Below are 21,676 nucleotides of genomic sequence, written 5' to 3' on the forward strand. Positions count from 1 at the left end.
ATCCTCAGTGCTGGTTAGGTTTGGTCCGGGCTGCATCTTTCACCAGCGAGCATACGTATTTCCTCAGTGATCAGGTACTAATAATTAACGCTAATGGTAATACAGATTTTACTACTTAGCAGATACTAGAAATGGATAACGTTTAGTTGTGAGGTTCATCTAGAGGTCAGCTTGGTTTCAGGGCCTGTTATCCAGGCCCAAGCACTACACTGGCTCTGGGTTTTCTGATCAGGGAGCAGGTGAGAAACTAAGAGAAAAAAGGGGAACCAAACCCAAAATATACCAAGACACAGACCTGACAAAACAGACATCGAGACAATGGCAGGATACAAACCTCGCCAGTGTGAGTGTGTGCTGCAAGGACTCAGTGCCAGGTACTGGTGAGAGCTGTGGGTGTGTGAGTGGATTTGGGGCCAGCTACTGGAGTCAGACTGGGAGTGCAGGTGCCTCCGGCCCGCGGTGCAGCTGCTGGAGTGAGTGGGGTCCCAGTGCTGCTGCGGGAGTGAGTGTGGGAGTGTCAGAGCCAGCTACTGGAGCAAGGGGTGGGGTTTAACCTACAGCTGCTGGGTTGGGACGGTGTGTGTCCTGAAAACTAACAACCTGGGGGCCACTGCTTTGAATGAGTTGGGTAAGTGCTGAGCACCAGCAAACTCCAAGCTGGACCAGCTGGCGGGTAGGATGGCAGGCCTGGGGGCTCCGTGCTGGTACCCTCGCCTTGCCACGTGCCTGAAGTACTCTTCCAGGGCTTTTTTTCTCCCACGTGTACTGTGCACTGCTTGCGAGCTTTAGGTAAAATAAGACGGGGAGTCTAAACAATCTTAAATTGATGGTGCAAGGCCTGCGCAAAAACAAGGGGAGGCGTATGGGACTGTTTGAGACTCCCCGTCTCAAATCTTCATCTTTCCGATGTCTCAAGGCCTGTGTGCCAGTAACTCCCAGCTCCTTCTCCAGTGCAGGGAGCCAGTACTCTACGCGGGGCCCAGGCCTTTCGGTGTCTCTGCCTGTCCGCCTCGGACTGTGTCTCCCTCAGAGGGATTGTCTGGCTTGTCCTTCCTTCCAGAATTTGCTGTGGGAAGGAATGAAAACCTGCCCTCACAAAGAGATGCAGTAGCTCTCCCTGTCTGCAACGGTTCATAGGATCATTGGATCCCAGACGGGTTTGGGTGGGCAGGGACCTTAAATCCCCTCCAGTGCCACCCCCTGCCCCGGGCAGGGCCACCTTCCACCAGCCCAGGTTGCCCAAAGCCCCGTCCAACCTGGCCTTGAGCCCTTCCAGGGAGGGGGCAGCCACAGCTTCTCTGGGCAGCCTGTGCCAGGGCCTCACCCCCTCACAGGGAACAATTTCTGCTTAGATCTAAACTGAATCTCCCCTCTGCCAGTTTAAAACCATTCTCCCTTGTCCTATCCCTCCCCCCTGATGACGAGTCCCCTCCCCTTTCCCGCAGCCCCTTTCAGCCCTGGGGGGCCGCTCTAAGGTCTCCCCGGAGCCTTCTCTCCTCCAGCTGAACCCCCCAACTCTCCCAGCCTGTCCTCACAGGGGAGGTTTATAACTAAGGTTCTCAGTGACACTGACTCACTCAAAAGAAGTCACGAGCAAAGGCAAAAGACCCGATGATGGTGGGATGTGAATGTAAAGCTGACCAGGAATTGCCTGGTGGCCGTCTGTCTGATGCATGTGATGGGAGAGAAAGGGGCTGGAGAAGGCGGGTGTCAGGGCTGGGGCTGGGGTGACAGCCTGGGAGGAGGCCAGGGCGGTGCTGGAAGTGGAGATGGGGACATCTGAGTGTATCAACTTTGCTTTCACTTTTTCTTCTCCCTTCCCTCCCCTTCCTTGCTCTATCCTTCCCATCCCTCCTCCCCGTGTGTGTCCCCCCCCTCCATTTCCCCCTATCCTGTGGGATCCTAAATATAAGTCCCTGTCCCTGGAGCCAGTGGGACCCAGACGGGCTCCCTGTGGAGCCCATCGGTTCCCCTCACCCCAGCCCTGCCCTGCCTGCCCCTGGGTTTTCCCTGCTAGTCCCGGCCTCAGTGTTCATGGAGCCTGGGATGCTCCCGGTCCAAGCTGCATTGGGAAGGTTCCCGCTGTTCTGACCCCTTTGGACCATCTTTCTCTTACACTTTTCCTTTAAAAGAAAAGTGATAAAACTGCAGCAAAACGCACAAGGGGAACAAGCAGGGCTGGGACTGAGCAGATGTTCCTATGAGATGGGAAACTGAAAATGTTGATGCTTTCCTTTCCATTTGAAGGAAAGTCATGAAATCCCACAACTCCCTGCTGAACAGCGATGGGGGACGAGGTGCATGGGGGAACATACAGAGAATCACAGAATCGTTTAGGTTGGAAAAGACAACTTCAAGATCGAGTCCAGCTGTTAAACCTCATGGTGCCAAGGCCACCAATGCCCTCAGCAGAGCCCCAGGGCAGCCCTGGCTCCTTCTTCCCCTGAGAAGAGGTTTCTTTTGAACCCAAGACCTCCTCCTGCCCCACAGGCATGGAGAGAGGGGCCAGCAGCCCCCAGGGAGGTTGCAAGCCTGGCCTCATCCAAGCGGGAGGCAATCCTCCATCGCCTCCAAGTTTGGTGGGAGTGTTGGTCTGCTCGAGGGTAGGGAGGCTCTGCAGAGAGACCTGGACAGGCTGAGCGAGGGGCTGAGCCCCACTGGGGGAGTTTCACTGAGGGCAAATGCCGGGGGCTGCCCTTGGGCCACAACAACCCCCGGCAGGGCTACAGGCCTGGGGAGGAGTGGCTGGAGAGCTGCCGGTCAGAGAGGGACTGGGGGGGTGAGAATGAGCCAGAGTGTGCCCAGGGGGCCAAGGAGGGCAACGGCATCCTGGCTTGTGTCAGCACTGGCGTGGCCAGCAGGGCCAGGGAAGGGATCTGAGCCCTGGGCTCGGCACTGGGGAGGCCGCCCCTCGATTCCTGGGTTCAGTTCTGGGCCCCTCACCCCAAAAAGGCCATTGAATGACTCGAGCGTGGCCAGAGAAGGGCAACGGAGCTGGGGCAGGGTCTGGAGCACAGGTCTGCTGGGGAGCGGCTGGGGGAACTGGGGGGGTTCAGTCTGGAGCAGAGGAGGCTGAGGGGAGACCTCCTGGCCCTCTGCAACTCCCTGCCAGGAGGGGGCAGAGAGGGGGGATGAGTCTCTGGAGCCAAGGCCCCAGCGCCAGGCCCCGAGGGAATGGCCTCAAGCTGCCCAGGGCAGGGTCAGGCTGGCTCTGAGGAAGGATTTCTGTGCAGAAGGGGCTGTTGGGCGTTGGAATGGGCTGCCCAGGGCAGGGGGGAGTCCCCGGGATCCCTGGAGGGGTTGAAGAGTCGGGCTGAGCCAGCGCTGAGGGATCTGGGGGAGTTGGGAACGGTCAGGGGGAGGCTCATGGTCGGGCTGGGGGAGCTGCAAGGGATTTTCCAGCCCGGATGATCCTGGGGTTCTGCCTTCTCATCGGAGAGGCGCCCAGGGCAGGCCTGCCTCGCCCTGCTCTGCGCTCGCGGCGGGCTCTACCCCAGGGCACCTCCCCAGGTTTTCATCTGCAAGCCGAGTCAATCCCCGTTCCCGGAGCCCCAGCACGGGCCGGGCGCTCCCCACCGGACCCGGCGCCCTCCCGCCCGCCAGGCGGCGCCCTCCCGGCAGTCTCGCGGCGGGCCGGCGGGTGGGCGGGGCGCCGCGGTGACGCCATCGGTGACGTCACGGCCACGCCGGGTGGGCCGATGCGGGCGGCGAGAGGCGGGTTCCGGCGGCCGGCGGGGGCCTGGGCGGGCGCGGCGGGACCGGCACCGGGACGGTAACCGGCACCGGGCGTGCGGCCGCCATGGAGTACGTGACCGCCGAGCAGCTGGCCGGCTTCGGCAAGTACAAGGTACCGAGGGGACGGGGCGGGCGGGCCGTGGGGCTGCGGGGGGCGCCTCGGGGCCTGGCCCCGTGAGGGGGGGACACCGGGGGCGGCATGGGAAGGGAGATGCGTGCGGGGGGGCTGCGGCCTGGGGGGGCGAGGTGCTGTGGGGAGGGGTGGCGCCGGACCCGGTGCCGCGGCGGGCGGGAGGTGCTGTGGGACCCCGGGTTTGGGGGGGGAGCTGCAGGGGAGCCCCGTGCCCTGGCGGCGGGGGGGGGGGCGCGGGGGCTGCTGGAGATTCTGCCCCCGCGGAGGGAGAGAGGCCCTGGACCCGTGCAGGGGGAGCCGTGGGGCCCGGTGCCGGGGGGGGGCAGCCGCAGTGGGCCCGGTGCTGGGGGGTTAGCGCCGGGCAGTGGGGGTGGTTGTATGAAGTGTGTGTATCCCCCCCACCTCACCCCCCCACGGGTGCGGCGAGGTCCGGGGCAGTGCGGTGGGTGCTCGGCTCCGTGCAGGCCCCCCCCCGCCTCCGCCCCCCGCACAGCTCCCCGGGGGGGCAGTGCTGTGGGGCCAGTGCAGTGCGGTGTCATAAAATGCTTTTCCCCGCTCCTCCCGAGCTGTTTCACGGGGGGGTGCTGGGTGCAGTGTGGACGTGGGAACCCCTCCTTGCGGGAGGGCACAGGGGGACCATTGTGTGCCCCGCAGCGAGTCAAGGGGTATCTGCATGCAAACTGCCCCCCCCCCAGCCTGTTTCCCAGCAGGGACAAGGATGCCGTGTGGGGTCCAACGTCCAGCACCCCCAGGCTGTTTCCCGCCCCCCCGGGGAGGAAGGACAGGCTGCAGTGGGGGACGGCAGAGCATGGGGTGGTGGCAGCGTGATCGTGTGCCGGTTGTGGGGACACACCTTCACGGCCTACAACGTTACTGTGATCACGCTGGAGGTGTGCGTGTCCCCCCCCTGCCCCAGTCTGGCCCTAGGAGTGGGGGGCACCGTGTAGGTGTGATTGGGAGCGGCGCTGTGGCAGCTTGCCTGCGTGCCCCCCACCCCAAACCTCTTTCTGGCTGGCCGAGAGGTGGCTGGTTCAGCTCAGGACCGCGGGGCTCCTGCCCTGGGGCTGCTCCCCGCACCGTCAGACCCACAGAAACATGCCAGGCAGCATCCCCGTGGTGGTCTGCGTCTCGTGGAAAGCACTGGAGCCCTTTGAAGGAAGCTGCTGTAAGCGCTGACGGGCTTTGCCGTGGCAGTTGAAATCCCTTAGGGGCTGATTTTGGGCCAAAATATGCGGCATCCTTAACGCAGGGGAACACTGGGTTGTGTGTTTGTGTGCAGGGGAGGGTGTTCGCCATATTTTTTCTTCTCCCACACCAGCAGTGAAGCCGAAAGGTTTTGCCTCGACTTCTTTGCTTTGCTCTTGTTCCAGGATCCATCACTTTGGGCCACGCTGCAGCTGTCCTTCTGGGGTGCTTTGTGGGGTATCATTTAAGCTTGCAGGACACTTAGGACAAGTGTGAGGCACTCGGGGAGCGAAGCAGGTGACGTGCTGTCCTGCGCAGCTGGGTGAGCCTCTCGGCGTGGGGCTGGTCTCCTCCTGGAGCAGTCTGGGGGGGATAGGGTGGTCAGGGCTTGCTCACACTTTACTTCAGCACACTCAGAGCTGATGGGGTGGAGATAAATAGACTCGGTAGAGCGAGTTTGACCAACGTGATAGATAGCGTGAGGCTTCCTGTGGAAGACGGATTGTATGAGGATTCGTCAGTAAACTTTGTGTTTAGAAAGGCAGTGTAAGATAGTGGTTTTGTGTGGGTGCTGGGGAAAGGTAAGCAAAATGCACTCAGCTTTGAGCCAGGCCTCATAGAGTGACTAGTTTTGCCTCTGTGAAGACAGTGCTTTTGCTTAAAGAGGGACACTGTCGTGTGTTCAGCCTGTTTCCAGAAGGGATTTGTGGTGCTGCCGCCTTCCCTCTCAGGAGCTGTGTGGTGAGAAGGGGGCTTCCACCCTCTACAGACGGTGCTGGCAGCTGAACTTGGGAGGGTCCAGGCAACTGCAGCGACCTCGTTTATGTAGCAGGTAGCAGGCAGCAAAGACCTGCTCCCAGGTGATGGTCTTTCTGGAGACGTCTCTGATGGAAACGCTGTTGCAGTTAAATCTATGAACAGGATCCTAAATGCAGACCAGGGTGAGGAGGAAAATCTAATCTGGGACCCCCAGTGTAAGAGAGACATGGACCTGCTCGAGCAGGGCCAGAGGAGGGCACAAAGGTGCTCGGGGGGCTGGAGCCCCCCCTGTGAGGACAGGCTGGGAGAGTTGGGGGGTTCAGCTGGAGGAGAGAAGGCTCCGGGGAGACCTTAGAGCGGCCCCCCAGGGCTGGAAGGGGCTGCAGGAAAGGGGGGGGACTCGTCATCAGGGGTGTAGGGATAGGACGAGGGAGAATGGTTTTAAACTGACAGAGGGGAGATTCAGTTTAGATCTGAGGCAGAAATTGTTCCCTGTGAGGGGGGTGCGGCCCTGGCACAGGCTGCCCAGAGAAGCTGTGGCTGCCCCCTCCCTGGAAGGGCTCAAGGCCAGGTTGGACGGGGCTTTGGGCAACCTGGGCTGGTGGAAGGTGGCCCTGCCTGTGGCAGGGGAATGGGACTGAATGGACTTTATGGTCCCTTCCCAGCCAAACCAGTCTGTGACCTGATTGTTCTATGATCTAGCATATAAAGCACAGCCTGGGCAGCATCGGCCGCTTCTCGGCACCAGTTCCGCACTGGTGTTGTGTTTACTGGCCTTGGTTTGGGTGGCACGGGGCTGAAATGTGCAAGCAGGTCTCCGTTGGAGGAATCACTCCCCGCCTGGCACAGCTGCACCAGCAGGCAGAGGCCAATAAAGCTGTGTACACCCTGCGGGCAGGAGTTTGGTCTTACTGGGCAGAAGTAGCTTTGCTGGTAAGATTGTGGTTTTACTGAGTCAACAGGAACTTTGATAAGAGCGGGTGGGTTCACGCTCAGCTCTCGAAGCACATCGTTTCTGCCCTGCACTGGTGCCTCATCTTCACGTGCTCGGCAGCGCTGGTACCTGCGGGTAGCAGCGCTTTGCTGGAGATCAAAATAAACTGTATGTAGGAGAGGAATCCCTGCTGACACCCCGGGCTGCTGCAGCGGGGAGCAAAGCCCCGGTCAGTCTCTGCAGTGCTCCCTTCCTATGGGTCTTGTTTGTTTGGGGAGCTTTTTTTTTTTTCTATTTTAGCCTTGAGAAAGTGGCTGATCAGGCACAAATCCCAGATACTGGGTCACGTATTCCAGCCTTGCTTTAGGCATTGAGGCTTGTCCTACTCTGCCCTTTCCTTGCCTGGAAGGTATGACTCTAGATCCGTCATTGCTCCATTGATGAAAAGCTGGTTGGTCTGGGTACAGCTAACTCTTCTTGCCCAGAAAACTTCTGCAGTGGTGTAAACTCACCTGAAACAGACGGAGCAAGGAAGGAACAGTGTGGGATGTGTATGGATGGCAACATGAAATAACAGGAGAGTAAATCCCAGAACCATCTGGGTTGGAAAAGCCCTTGCAGTTCCCTCAGCCCAAGCATGACCCTCCCCCTGACCGTTCCCAACTCCCCCAGACCCCTCAGCGCTGGCTCAGCCCGACTCTTCAACCCCTCCAGGGATCCCGGGGACTCCCCCCTGCCCTGGGCAGCCCATTCCAACGCCCAACAGCCCCTTCTGCACAGAAATCCTTCCTCAGAGCCAGCCTGACCCTGCCCTGGGCAGCTTGAGGCCATTCCCTCGGGGCCTGGCGCTGGGGCCTTGGCTCCAGAGACTCATCCCCCCTCTCTGCCCCCTCCTGGCAGGGAGTTGCAGAGGGCCAGGAGGTCTCCCCTCAGCCTCCTCTGCTCCAGACTGAGCCCCCCCAGTTCCCTCAGCCGCTCCATGTAAATTAGGTGCTGCCAAACTGCTTCCTCTGCTTTATCCCCGAAGCAGGCCTCTGTTTTTAACTGCAGTGTAAGAGGTCGGTGTGTGGCGGCAGCACAGAGGGTCACCTGAGAAGGTGGTTCACATTGCATCACTTGAGTATGTACCTGAAGCCGGCGCAGCTGGAAGGCAGCTGGGATTAGTGGTCATTTGTCGGTGGGACCAGCCAAAAAAAGCATGGTCAGAACCCGCGACTCTCCGGTTCCTGCTGCAAGCGGCTCTGCAGCCTTTGGCTCTGCCTCAGCCGCTAAGCTGGGCCTGGCAGAAGCTCTCCAGCCCGCACGTGCTAGACTTGGACAGGAGCGAGCCGATCCGGGGGGGGATATGGAGGAGGCAACATGTGTCCGAGGGAAGCAACGTGTCCTCAGAGAGCAGCTCGTGTCCCTGGAGCTGATAGAGCAGGAGCAGAAGAGCTTCGTGCAAGATGATCCACAGCTTTCTCCAGCCCTGGCTGCTTTACTCCTCCCGCTGCTGCCAGGAGCACATATGGGAAGCGGCGAGTCGAGAGGCCAGATGGATTTTGCTCTGTGGCGTGCACACTTCTCCTGGCTGGGGAAGAGGGAGGTGTATGCTCCTTCTGTCTCAGGCTGGCACGGCCCCGCGGGTGGTCGGGGTGTGGAGGGAACCGTCCTTTAGCTGCTCTTGGAGGGACACCGAAGAGCTCCTCGGCCGGAGGAAGCCGTGCAGCGTTAGCGGAGAGTTTTTAATGGTACCTCTAACGCTCCTCCAGTAGGAGACTGTGTCATTTGGGTGCAGTGTATGTGCCTGTGGAGACCATGTAAGTCAAGCTGACCTAAAACAGGCAGGCAGGGTTTCTCTGCTGGAGCAAATACATCCTTTGTAGCTGCTGTATTCCAGCCCTGCCCGGCGGCGGCGTGCCGAGGCTTCCCCCGAGGAGCTGCAGTGTGCGGCGGTTGGAGAGCTGGATAAATCCTTGGTGTGTCTGCTCCAGCTCTTCCTCCAGCCTAGTGTAGATGATTGATGCTTCTGGCAGGGTGGAGGTCACGATATCAAAAATAAAGCTTCTGTTTTGAGGCTGTGGAGAGCAGGATGCGCGTGTCGACCTTCCGAAGAAAAAGCAAACCAGACGCTCTGCTGTCGTCAGGTATTGAATGTCCTCTGCCAAAGCCACTGTGCTGTTACTGTGAAGTCGTGAATGTCTTCTGTCAAGAAAGATGCAGCCAGGCACTTTTGTTTTGGAGTGTAAACCTTGCAGTTGGATGCCAGAGGTCATGATCTGCTTAAAAACCTGCCTGCAAATCTCTTTCTGGCAGGCTGCAGGGCAACCTCCTTCTCTAAATTTACAGGGAAGGAGGAAAAAATGGGACTGTCTGGAACATTCGCAGAGGTGTCTGCTCCTACTTTGCTTTCTCGAGGAGAAAGACCTACCCCTCTCTTCGCTCCAGACTGCTTCGACTCGTGTTTTCACAGAGCAACCCAAACAACTCTCCCTTGTGTGAGTTGTCTCTGCCTTTCCCGAGCGTGGTGCCGAGAGCTGGATGCGACGTGCGAGCTGGAGCCTCGCCAGCGCAGCGCGGAGGGGAAGGATGGCTTCGTGCCTTGCATACAGCACTCGTGTTGCTTCTGCTCGTGCCTCTCGATGAGCTGCGCCTCACATTGTGACTCTTGTGGCTCGCTTCAGTGGGTCGGGGGGGGGCTACGCTCGTGGCTGCCACGGTGCCAAAAGCAGCTGTGGAAAGTGAGACTGGCTGCAGGTGAGGGCAGAGCGCTACAACTTCACATGTCCTGTTAGCTACAGACAGCCTCCGTGCTTTGTCACTGTCTTCTATTCCAGTCACGTGCCCTGCGTTTCCTGTAGCCTTTCCTTGCCCGGTGCTCTCTGAGCTGCTCGTGATTCTGCTTTGTTCAGCTCTACCCTGTGGAGTCCTGCGCTGTGCTGGGGTCTTCTGGTGAGACAGAGTCGCTGATGGCCCTTCCTGGGGCACGTCTTAGAGCCAGCGGTGTGGTCGCTCTGTGGCTCTTTCATCCAGCTCACGTAGGAGCAGGGAGAGTTCTCGAGTGTTGGGTGCTGTGTATGAGGCTCCGGCCACGCATGCGAGTGGTCGCTGCTTGTGTGCTTAGTCCTCACCCTGTGAGCTGGGTGGAAGTGCAGGTATGAGCCTCTGTCGTGATGCCCTCTGGACCTTGGGCTCTCCTTAGTGGTGCCTCTTGCCCTCAGGAGTAATGGTTTGCTGGAGATGCCAGCGAAGGAGGACGTGGGAAGTGCCTCTCCTCGCGTGTGGTGTGGGAGGGACGCGAGAGGGAAGGTGCTGCCACGTGGCGTGGTTGGGTCCAAAGGTGGGACAGGCTGGTGTCTCGCCCCAGAAGCTTTGGGAGCAGCTGTGAGTTCAGTAAGAGGAAGGTGAATTGGGGCTTGGGAAGTGCCTTTTAGAGCAAAACTACTGCACCCTAAAATCCTTCTGGTTTTGTGTCCTCACTTCTGAGCAGGAGGTGGTGATGGCAGCCTGGGGTAACACACCCCCAGCAGCAGCGCGCTCGCCAGGGGCTCTTGTGAAGAGGGTCTTTGTCTCCTTGCCAGCGTGGGCAGTAAAATGAAGTCCTTTTGCCTCATGCCTGCTGGGCTGAGGCTTGGCAGCAGCCAGGAATGCTCAAGCACTAGAAAAACCATCCCGCCTCGCTGCTCATCCCAGCTTCTCTCGGCAGCCACCCGCGCTTTGCCGTGGGTCTGGCCAGGAACACTGCTTGTTCCTGAGGGTGGGGAAGGCATCTTGTGCTGTGAAGAGCTGTGTGGTTTGGGGGTGGGCAAGCCCCGTGGTGGGTTCATACATAGCAGATTCACAGAATCATCTTGGTTGGAAAAAGACCTTGGAGATCCTCCAGTCCAACCATGAACCTCACACTGACTGTTCCCAACTCCACTAGATCCCTCAGCGCTGGGTCAGCCTGGATTTTGCACCAGGAGGTGCTGGTCTGTTGTCGTAATAAGAAAGGCACTTAGGATCTGTAAGGTGCTGTTTATTAAAGCTAAGGCTAGGAGGAGAGAATAGTACAGATAACCTTAAATCCCTTTTAGGTGGTGGGAACCTGGGGTGATGTAGCATCAAATGGGCCTCTGATCCACATGCAGCAGACCCTGTCCATAGAAGATATTTCCCACGTTTCAATCACTCAAACTATTACAGGATTTTTTTAGAGGAAAACAACTCTATTCCTCATTTCCAGTGTCAGATGGAAAGGATGTTCACAAGAGCTTCTTGCTGTGCTCCTAGATAAAGGCAAGGACAGGCAGGTGACCCTGTCACTGAGTGGGACAATGAGGTGGGCTGAGTTTACCCTGTGACTGAGGGATCCGTGGAGCATAGCAGGGGCCTGGGCATGCTCTGCCGTGGGGGTCCAGGGCTTCTTCGTGTGCCAGGATCTCCTGGGCAGGCTCCCTGCAGGGTTTGCAGCAGCGTATGGAGGGCAGTTGTCCCGCAGTGTCAGGTCAGACCTAGTGTGCTGAATGCACCAAGGGGCCAGGCATCTAGCGTAAAGGATTTCTTTTTATTCTGGAAACTATAGGTGCTCTTCTCCCTTTTCTACATCCTTCTTCCCAGTGGGAATTCCCTGATCTGTCCCAAACCTGAGCTAGCATCATCAGTTGACCTGCCAGGCGTGGCAGATCCACGAGCCGTGCGTGTGTCGCGCTCTGGCTGTGGATTGAACGGTTTCTGTAGGGCACATAAGCTGGTCCCACGTGGTCCTCTCTGCCCTGAAGAACAGGGTGCTCTTCCCCTCATCCAGTCTCAAGAAATCCTCCTGCCTTCCCACTTCAGAGGATTGCAGGGCTACAGATGCTGGGCTGCAGGAAGCAGATGGCTGGAAGCTCCCCCTGGGCTTTTAGAGGCTGCTCTGGAAATCCGAGCCCTGAAGAGACCTCCGCAGGGTTTGCTCTGCCGAGCAGACACACCAGCGTATGCCAGTGGCAGTTCAGACCAGTGGAACGACAACAAAAATGGTAGCGAGAGCAGCAGAAAGGAAAGCTTTTTGATGCTAAAGATCTGGATTTGAGGCTGGAGGCCGTGGGGATTAATTAAAAGGCCAGTCTTCCTCACCCCCAGACGAACCGCTTGCCTCGTCCTGCAGGGTCCTTCACAGGGAGGTGTGAAGGAGGGGAAGGCTTCCAGCCCTGTTCCTGAATCGCTTAACTCCTTCCCCCAGGGCTCTTTTAATTGCTCTGAGACTGTGTAGTGTGTTTGTGTGTGTGTCTGCCTGCCTTTAAGCAGCTGGCAGCTTCCCAAGGTGCCACTCCGCTGTGCTGTGGAGGATGCTGCCAGGAAGCCCCAGAGTTTTCCTAGACTCCATGACCTCTAAGATGAGTGGCTGTAAAAGTTCTGCAGTTCAGTTCAGGGTTTTGAACCTCTGCCCGGCTTAGTGCGTCCCTTGCAGCTCTTGTGGTCTGAAACCTGCCCGGCTGCCGTGGTTGGGGGAGCCAGCAGGAGTGTTTATAGGTTAACTGGAAATGACCTGGCTCACGAGCCTTGGCTGAGCTTTGGCTCCGTGCGAAGCAAGGTGATGAGGGGAAGGGATTTATCTTGCTTTCTAGAGACACTTCTGATGTGCCTTGTAAAATTTTGATGAGTGATGAGCTGGTTCCACTCCCAGGATCTAGTCTGTGTGTTGACATCTCTTCGTCTTGAACAATCCTGAGATCGCTGCTGGCAGCTCGGCGGGAGATTTGCTGCTGCTGCGGGTCTGGTTTCTGAGCGGGAGCCTTTGCTCTGCAGAGGAGGCTGAGGGGAGACCTCCTGGCCCTCTGCAACTCCCTGCCAGGAGGGGGCAGAGAGGGGGGATGAGTCTCTGGAGCCAAGGCCCCAGCGCCAGGCCCCGAGGGAATGGCCTCAAGCTGCCCAGGGCAGGGTCAGGCTGGCTCTGAGGAAGGATTTCTGTGCAGAAGGGGCTGTTGGGCGTTGGAATGGGCTGCCCAGGGCAGGGGGGAGTCCCCGGGATCCCTGGAGGGGTTGAAGAGTCGGGCTGAGCCAGCGCTGAGGGATCTGGGGGAGTTGGGAACGGTCAGGGGGAGGCTCATGGTTGGGCTGGGGGAGCTGCAAGGGTTTTTCCAACCCAGATGGTTCTGGGATTCAGTATCAAAGATATGAACCACATTTTTAGCCATGCAGTGGCAGTGATGAAGCCTTTTGTGGTCAGGGACCTACTCCCACTTCCATCTGCAGTGGGTCCTGCGAGGTTTCCTGGGAAGAACTTCAAACCTCTGTGGATTTTGATGTGAGAAGATGACTTGCCTGGGGACGCACAGCTTGGCTGCTACATCAGCAGGGCTATCAGACCAGGGCTGCTCTCCTCCGAGTGGTTTGGTTGATGCTCACGGGGTGATGCTTGTGCTGCTGCAAACCACCTTCTTCTGGGGAGGGGAGCTGCCTTTGGCTCTACACTGCTGCTTGGGGGGGGGGGGCTCCTGCAGTCCGTACCCCTGAGGCCGTGAGCTGGGCAGCCCACGTGGGAGATGGGTGAGCGCAGGGGAGTCCTTGTCCTGCCCCGCAGCAGGAGCCCTCCCGGCTCTTCCCTCGCTATGCAGGTGGAGGATGCAGCTCCTGCTCTGCCCACATCGCTCTGCATCCTTTGCCCTATCTGAAACAGAAGATGGATGTCCCCAGCTGGTGGTTGGGGACATCTGCTACAACCAGGTGCCTTTCTCATGGCTCTCAGTGCGACGGAGGAGTAAGAAGCAGAGCGCAGCAGCCTTTTGCTCTTCGGGTTCCCTTTAAAAAAAAGAAAAAAAAAAATTTAAAAATCCATTACTTTATATTTTTGCAATCTGATAGATCTTTTCACGCTCCTTTCTCCTTTGCTCTTCTGCTGGGGCTCTGCTGTGATGGTTGTCTGTGTCTCCCACACCCTCTCCAGCTGGCCAAGCGCTCCAGCTCTGCTGTGCTCCCCCGTCCCCCTTGGCAGAGTCAGCACAGAGCCAGCCCCAAAACGAACACCCACAGGGACGTGGAAAGTAAGGTGGGTGACACTGATAAACATGCAGGTGTATGGGGCTGTTTGGCCCCTTTCCACGTGCCGGGGGAGCCTCGCTAGCCCTGTCGCAGAGGGTGGCGTGTGGAGGAGAGCCGGGTTGCAGTCACTTAGAAATAGCGTAGGCTGCTTGTCAGCCCATCTTGGGGCTCCTTAATTGCACTGAAAGTTTACAGCAGTGTTTACTGGTGCGTGTTGAATCTTGGCTTCAAGCCCTCCATTATAGAAGTCATTAATTAGCAGCTAGTATTTGGCTGTTGGGACGGTTTGGAGGAGAAGCAGAGCGCATTGTGGAAATTAAAGTATCGCTTCCCGTGGCTGGCGCAGAAGATGGCCCCGTGCTTAGGGCCTGACCTGGCTTGCTGTGCTTCGAGTCTTGCACAAAGCAGGATGTCAGGGCTTGCGAAGTAACACAGCTTTTTCCTGTTAATTGTGAATTTCCTCTTTGTGGAGAGGCGGGATGAGGGATAGAGAGGGGCAAGTGTGTTGCGGGCTATAGAGGGTTACGTGCTTTGGGGAAAAAAATGGTTTATTTGTGCCTTTCACACAGGTTCTGTTGAAACTTGAAGGTATCTTCCCCCTCCTTCCCTGCAGTGCTTCATCTCTAATCATCTCCTGATGTGCGTGGGCTGGTGTTTTCCTTTGATAGGTCTAGTTAAAAGTTCAGCTTGAGTTCTTTTTTTTGAGATTGTAATGCATTCTCTTTTCTTACACCGACTCGTGTGTTCTCCCGGTTGGTGGGTTGGCATCGAACCCAGCTCTTCCCTGGGCTCAGCCCCGCTGTGGCCTCGTGGTCCTCTGGAGAGGAGACTGGGGCCGCAATCTCGCGAGCAGCTGCACCTCCCCGGAGGCTCGTGGCCTCGGCAGGGCCGATTCACAGTGCTGACCCTGCAGGAGGTGGGCGTTGGGGTGCTCTGCGGGGTCTGAGTGCCCTCGGGAGGGCACAGGGTGGAGGTTGGAGTGTGCCTGGGCATGGCGAGCGACTGCTGCCTCCTCCCCTGCCCCTCTCCCTCTGTTGTGCTGCAATACTCATCCTGGTCTCTTCTGTTCTCTTTTGGCACGGAGAACAGGCTTGCAAAACTGCCTGTGCTGGGTCTGATCCTTACCCTCAGTACCTCAGGTACTTCAACCCTCTTTTTGAAGTCCAAAACAGCTCTGGCAGTGGTTGGAAAGCTTTCTGGCTGTCGCAGTGTTATTGTAACAGCTTTTCTGTTTGTGCATTTTTGGTTCTGCCTTTTCGTCCTCCCCCTGTTTTTCCTCCCTGAAGTCCCTGCTCTGATCCCTCCATTCCCCCTCCAGAGGCTGATCCTCCTCTAACTGCATCCCTGCCTCAGGCCCTTGAGGGTTCATCCTCCCCGCTCCTGTGCTCGCCATCTGTGTGTCCCTTGTGCAGCTGATACCTCGAGCTGTAGCGGAAGCAGCGGTGACCCATATTCATGGATATTTAATGCTCCCAAACAGAGAGCGAGCTCCTGGTTGCAGAGGGAGTTGGCAGGCTGTTTGCTGAAGCCTGCCATCAACAGCAAGTGTTGCTCCATGTTGCGTATCTGCAGGGGAATGATTTCCCCCCCTGACACGGTGATGGATGAGGTTGGGACTCAGCAGTAGGGGGGGGCAGTCTGGCTGCCTGCTCCATCCTGGTGCCAGCACAGACCTGCAGCTCTGGGAGAGCTGCCTGGAGCTCAGGTAGCCAAGGATTGGCTCAAGTGTAGGCTCCCCAAAGATTGGCTTGGGTGTGGGCTCCCCATCAGGTGGGTTTTTGTGAGTGAGCTCCTGGGGTGACCACGGGCGGGTCCCATCGTGAGCTGCTGTGCTGAGGGTGAGTCTGTGTTCAGCTGATCGAGGGCACCAGTTAAACTCAGACACCAGAGTGAAAAGAGCAGGCTGATTTTACTGTTAATAGCGAAAGGATATAACCAAGTAACACAGAAAATTAGCAATAAGAAAAATACAGACTAGAGCACTTAATTCTGACTGCATACAGTTAATTACAGAAGAACAAGCGAGGCAATACCCCTAACGGTCCCTCCGCGCCGGGGAGGACAGTGATTAAGGAAGATCCCTCACGTCTCCAGCCCCGCAGGCGCCGGCAGCCCCGGGTGCAGCGAGGATCTGGAGTCCCTCTCCCTGCAGGGGGAAGTCCCAGGCGACGCCTCCGCCCGGAGCCGAGGCACCCAAAGCCGGAGCGAGCGGGTCCGGCCTGCCGGGCCAACCCTCAGCAAGGCAGGACCCCTGGCACCCTTGTTCTGAGCGGAGACAGCTGGTTTCATCCTCCCGGTGGATTCCACCCAAAGCCCGGCCGGGGCTCGGGGGGAGAACCAGGGGAGTTTCTGACACGGCCGAACACTTGGGTTCCAGCCTTGGACGAGGCTGGGCGAGGGCAGCTGGGTACATCCTCTCAGCATCTCATCCTCAGTGCTGGTTAGGTTTGGTCCGGGCTGCATCTTTCACCAGTGAGCATACGTATTTCCTCAGTGATCAGGTACTAATAATTAACGCTAATGGTAATACAGATTTTACTACTTAGCAGATACTAGTAATGGATAACGTTTAGTTGTGAGGTTCATCTAGAGGTCAGCTTGGTTTCAGGGCCTGTTATCCAGGCCCAAGCACTATAGTCTGGCCCATGGCGGGGCCAGCTCTGTGTTAGACTGGGTCTGTCAGCTCTGCTCGGGCCACTTGCTGATGCTTTACATCCCCATATGCTTGTTTTATCCCTCCGCAGTCCCTCTGCTCCATGCTTTAATTCCTCTGATGTCTAACACCTGCCTGGTGAAAAGCAGGCAGGAGGAGGGAAGCGATGCTGTTACTGAACGCTTCCCCAGCCTTGAACATTTTTAAGATTCGGCTGCACAGGGGCCTGGCCCATCTTGTCTAGACCCTGCTTTAGCCAAGAAAGGTTGGACCAGCTGATCCTTGAGCTCCCTCCCAAGCGGGCACTCTGTGATTGGAGCTCGCGCTGCCGGCTGCTCGGGCAGGCTGACAGGACACCCCTCACGCTGGTTTGTGCCTGCTGAGCTGCTCGTGGTGGAAGCCAAACCCTTTGGCTGGCGTGGTGGTTGTGGGTTTACTGCTGCCAGTAAAGAAATTACCTTAGAAAAGATAAACAGGACTGAAGTTAATAAGTACCGTTAAAGCACGATGTGACTTCTCAGGGGTCAGCAGTGTGTGGGCATAGTGCAAGTGTGGTTTGTTTGCGTTGGCATGGCTCTACTCAGCTGGGTTTGTCGAGGTCGCTGCCTCTTGGCTTATCTCGAGCCTGATGGGAGAAGGCTCTTAGCCTTGCACCCTCTTTGTATTTAAGGAGATTTATAGGAAACAGCCTTACGGGCTTCCTGGAGCTGCTCTGCTGAGGCTCCTTCTGCCCTGCTCCTGCTGCTGGCGTGAGTGGTGAAACGTGGGCTTGTGGCCAGCAGCACCGGCTGCCCTGGACCTCGCCAGAGCACCCACGAGCAAAATGGGGTGTACAAATCCATCTTGGCTTGCTGTCCCCAGCGCGGGCGCCTGTGCCACCAGTGCTGTCCTTCCCCAGCCCACCCCAGCTCTGTTCAGGACCCAGGGCACCCGTGCGACGGCGTTCGGGCAGCTGCTGGCTCCGGGTAATCACATTACTTAAAAGTGGAGTTGTTTTTCTGGTCAGGAAGGCTATTAGTAGTATCTGGGCTATAAATCTGTTTTTTTTTTTTTCCCTCCTTCTCTTCCAGAAACATCCTGATTGTGTGATTAATATTGTTTTTAGGCTATATGAGCCATTTGTGTCTAAATCCCATAACGATGCCAGTCAGCTCGCTGCTGCACCCTCAACAGCACCGGGGCTGGCTGTTGGGGTGCCTGTGGCTCCCTTTGGGGTGACTGGATGAAGGCAGTGGGGGGCTGAGTGATCCTGTGGCCATCCTGGCACAGACGGAGCGTGGGAGAAGCTGCTGCTGCATGCTGCAAGTGAGGAGATTGTTGCTGCAGAGTTGGTTTTGCTCTTTTCAGAAGGAGTTTAACCCCAAATCCCGAGGGGGGTTGGCTGCGCTGGGTGGGCTCCTTCCTGCAGCTGGAGAAGCAGCATCTGCATACACAGTGCTATTTTAGAGCAGGGCCTTTTACAAATGTCTGTCTGCTTTGAGAATGAGGCTCCGGGGCATCCAAAATTCCTTCTGTGCACTCATGCTTTTCCTTTGACCTTCTCACCCTGAAAATGAAGGAGAAATCAGAGTCCTCGCTGGTGGCAGAGACCTAACTGGTGGCAGAAAAATGACTTGGAAGATAAGTCACACGTGTGAGTCACTAGACCGATGTGTACAGACTGAAAATGGAAAGAGTGATGCCAGTTTGCAGCGAGAATGAGGGGGGTGAATGACAGAGCTGGTGCTGTGCATGGAGAGCTAAAACACCTCTGTGTGTGTAGCCTTGGGAGTGTTTCATCGCAGCAGCTGAGTGCGAGACAAGCTCTGGGTGTGGACAAGCTCCATGGCTCAGCCTGGTGCTCTGGGGGGCTGCTGGGGCCCCTTCAGCTTTGCTTCAAATGTGTGAACACACAGATCCAGACATATCACAGAATTATCTGGGTTGGAAAAGCCCTTGCAGCTCCCCCAGCCCAACCATGAGCCTCCCCCTGACCGTTCCCAACTCCCCCAGATCCCTCAGCGCTGGCTCAGCCCGACTCTTCAACCCCTCCAGGGATCCCGGGGACTCCCCCCCTGCCCTGGGCAGCCCATTCCAACGCCCAACAGCCCCTTCTGCACAGAAATCCTTCCTCAGAGCCAGCCTGACCCTGCCCTGGGCAGCTTGAGGCCATTCCCTCGGGGCCTGGCGCTGGGGCCTTGGCTCCAGAGACTCATCCCCCCTCTCTGCCCCCTCCTGGCAGGGAGTTGCAGAGGGCCAGGAGGTCTCCCCTCAGCCTCCTCTGCTCCAGACTGAACCCCCCCAGTTCCCCCAGCCGCTCCCCAGCAGACCTGTGCTCCAGACCCTGCCCCAGCTCCGTTGCCCTTCTCTGGCCACGCTCGAGTCATTCAATGGCCTTTTTGGGGTGAGGGGCCCAGAACTGAACCCAGGAATCGAGGGGCGGCCTCCCCAGTGCCGAGCCCAGGGCTCAGATCCCTTCCCTGGCCCTGCTGGCCACGCCAGGGCTGACACAAGCCAGGATGCCGTTGGCCTCCTTGGGCACACTGCTGGCTCCTGTTCAGCCAGCTGGCAATCAACACCCCCAAGTCTCCTCTCTGACTCCCTCTCTGGGTATGTCAGTCTACAGAAAATTGGCCCTGAAGCTAAAGAAGTCGAAGTGGCAATTTTAGTCTGAAGGAGAGAAACCAGATGAGGAAAAGCAGTTGCAGGGGGGCTGGGTACAGCGGATGGTTTTGAGTCGAGGCAGGTCAGTGGTGTTCTGGCAGGCGGCTCTCCTGGGCAGGCACCTTGTCCTGTGGTGCCAGAGCCAGCCCCAGCTCAGTCCCTTTGCTCTGTTGGTGTCCTTGGAGCTCTTCTGACACTTCCAGGCAAATAAATGTCCCTCCAGCAGACGGGTTGAAGCTGGGGTGGTTGTATCAGCAAACCTCTGTAAACCAGCTGCCCTCTCCCCCAGGAAACCTGTCGTTTGAGGGGTCTGAGTTCCACAAGCAAGGTGGGAATGTGTGTGACTGCAGGGCAAAGCTGCTGATTGATAATTATCCCCAGGCTTTTGGGGGAGAGGGGGAAATTTCCCAGGACATGAGCTTGGGGAAACTTCCCCCAGGTACCTTACAAACACGGGCACAGAAACTCCAGAGCGCTTCCCCTGCCTTGCTCCAAACGTTCAGTCTGTTTTCTTGTTCCAGGCTGTTTTGGGGATAATGAGATTTAATCAATCTCCAGCTCTCTCCTCCTCCTCTAACGAGTGGTTCAAATCCTATTAGCTTGTAAAGTGTTTGGAATTCTGTCCTCTGAAATTGCGTTAAGCTGGGATGGAAATTCCTCGCGGCTTAAACCTCGCCCCTGGATGGCGTCGAGTTTGGGGTTTTGTTGCTGCTTGTTCTGCAGCTCCTACGGGTTTTACTGGTGTGGGGACGTAAGTGCTGCGGCACACTCCCAGCAAGATGGACCCATCCGTGACGGGGAGGGCAGGGAAGAGCACAGAAACGCTTTCCCAAGGGTGGGATTCATCCCGGGCGGAGCAAATGCTGGCAGCTCTCAGCCTGTGTGCTCAGAGCTGGGCGAGACCTGGTGCCCCTTCTTTGTGTGGGCATCTGGCTTGTGTGTCTTTGCCCTTTCCCACCGCTTTTTTTTTTTTTTTTTTTTTTTTTTCCCCCCCAGCTTTTCAAATGGACAGGCTGCTTTCAGGGGAAATGGGGTTTCCAGGCGAGGAGAGAAGTGCAGAGGGAGGAGCAGGCTGTGGGTGCGGAGAGGGTGGCGGGTTCAAGGCCGGGGGGTGGGTGGGGACCTGTCGCTGATGGGTTTCTTTTTGCCAACCTTATCTCGTGGGGTGCAGAGGTTATGTCTGGGGTGGAGAGGAGGGCTGGAGTCTCAGCTTTCCCTGATGCTGCTCGTGAATTTGGGATTAGACTCGCGTGGGGTGGCAGCGGGCGCCGACTCCGGGGAGCTCTGAGGGTGTTGTCCCAACTGTGGGTGCCCAGGGTGGGCAGGTGCCACGAGCTCAGCACTGAGCACTCAGCCAAGCAGTTTCGTATCCTATGAAATTTCTCTTATCAACAGTTTCTTATCAAACTGTTACTTGGGGAAGAAGACTTTAGACGGGGTAATCTTTGCTGGGAAGGGCTGTGAGCTGGAGAGCAGGTAACAGCTTGTGGTGATCTTGAGAGCCAAATGATGTCAAATTTTAACTTTCGAGCTGGAAACCGTTTCGTGGCTTGTCTGGGTCTTTCATTTTTATTTCTATTTTTATTTTCCCCACCATATACCTGCCCCAACCACCTCAAATGACCTAAAAGCAGCGGGATGAGGGGTAAGAGCTCTTCCTCCCCGTTTCCTGAGGGCAGCAGCTGCCTCTGCAGAAATCTCAGCTCCTGAATAGAGAGGAGCCCTCAGACCTGTCCTGCGTCCTGCGTGGGGTGCCCACGGGCCTCCTGCTGTTCACCCACCGATTCTCCCCCTTTGGAAATGCAAACTCCAGCCCTTTGGGGCGGGACTCTGCAGGATTGCTCAAGCAGTCCCCGCGGGATCGGTCCCACGGTGTGGGCGTGGGCGCCCTGGGACTGTCCCTTCTTCTCCAGCTTGTGAAGAGCATCACCGGGCCTGCGGTGTGGGGCGTTGGCTGCAAAAGAGATTGTGTGTCCCCGAGTCTCTTCCCCCCTCCCAAGAACTGTTGCGCTGGGCATGTCACCCACCCTCCTCCTCGCGGGGCCGCTGCCTGCGGAAGGGCGGGGTGGGGGGCATGAGAGGGGAACCTGAGAGCTGCCTCTGCGGGTCCGTGGTCGGTGTCGCTGGAGCTGGTGGGTGCTTTTTGGGTGGTTTAGCACCATCCCTGGGGAGATTCTGTCCCTGGTCCGAGTGTTCTTGCAATGCCAAGACTCAGGGAGCAGGTGTCCTCATGGTAAGCTCAGTATTTGGGATCTCTGGCTTTTCACAAGTCGTGTTGGAGCCCCAACTATTTGTTTTTGTTGTTGTTTTTTCCTTGTCGTTCACAGTACAGTGCCGTGGACAGCAACCCCCTCTCTCTGTACGTCATGCATCCCTTCTGGAACACGATAGTGAAGGTGAGACCTCATCCTGCCCCGACTCGACCAGCAAAACTTCAGTCACCACAAAGCCATCTCTGTAAAACTGCCCGCCCAAAAGCCCTGCTTCGTTTGTGGTGCGACTAATTCCAGAGGCTGCTGTCTTCCAGCCTGGAGCCTGCCCCGAGCTCACTGTGCTGCAGCTTAAAGCTTCCTGCTGTCCCCTGATACGCCAGATGCGACTAAGCAGTGTTGTCTAACGCCCCGACGATTGTAACCAGGTCTCTGCCGTGGCT

General features: G+C 57.4%; 1 protein-coding gene across 3 annotated transcripts in view; it reads left to right on the top strand.

The window, feature by feature from the left end:
• Nucleotides 1-3,724: 3,724 nt before the first annotated feature.
• The window catches only part of SELENOI (selenoprotein I), a 35,537-nt gene continuing 17,585 nt past the window's right edge, over nt 3,725-21,676 (top strand). For 2 of the 3 annotated variants that reach the window (XM_074895317.1, XM_074895320.1), the window contains exons 1-2: nt 3,725-3,847; nt 21,351-21,419. In XM_074895317.1, coding sequence (XP_074751418.1) covers nt 3,800-3,847; nt 21,351-21,419 — 117 coding nt within the window. In that variant the 5' untranslated portion in view covers nt 3,725-3,799. Of the gene's footprint in view, nt 3,848-21,350; nt 21,420-21,611; nt 21,662-21,676 lie in introns of those variants that run through there. The other variant, XM_074895324.1, reaches the window with a different exon arrangement.

Source organism: Athene noctua, chromosome 1, assembly GCF_965140245.1.
Source record: "Athene noctua chromosome 1, bAthNoc1.hap1.1, whole genome shotgun sequence".
Lineage (NCBI taxonomy): Eukaryota > Metazoa > Chordata > Aves > Strigiformes > Strigidae > Athene > Athene noctua.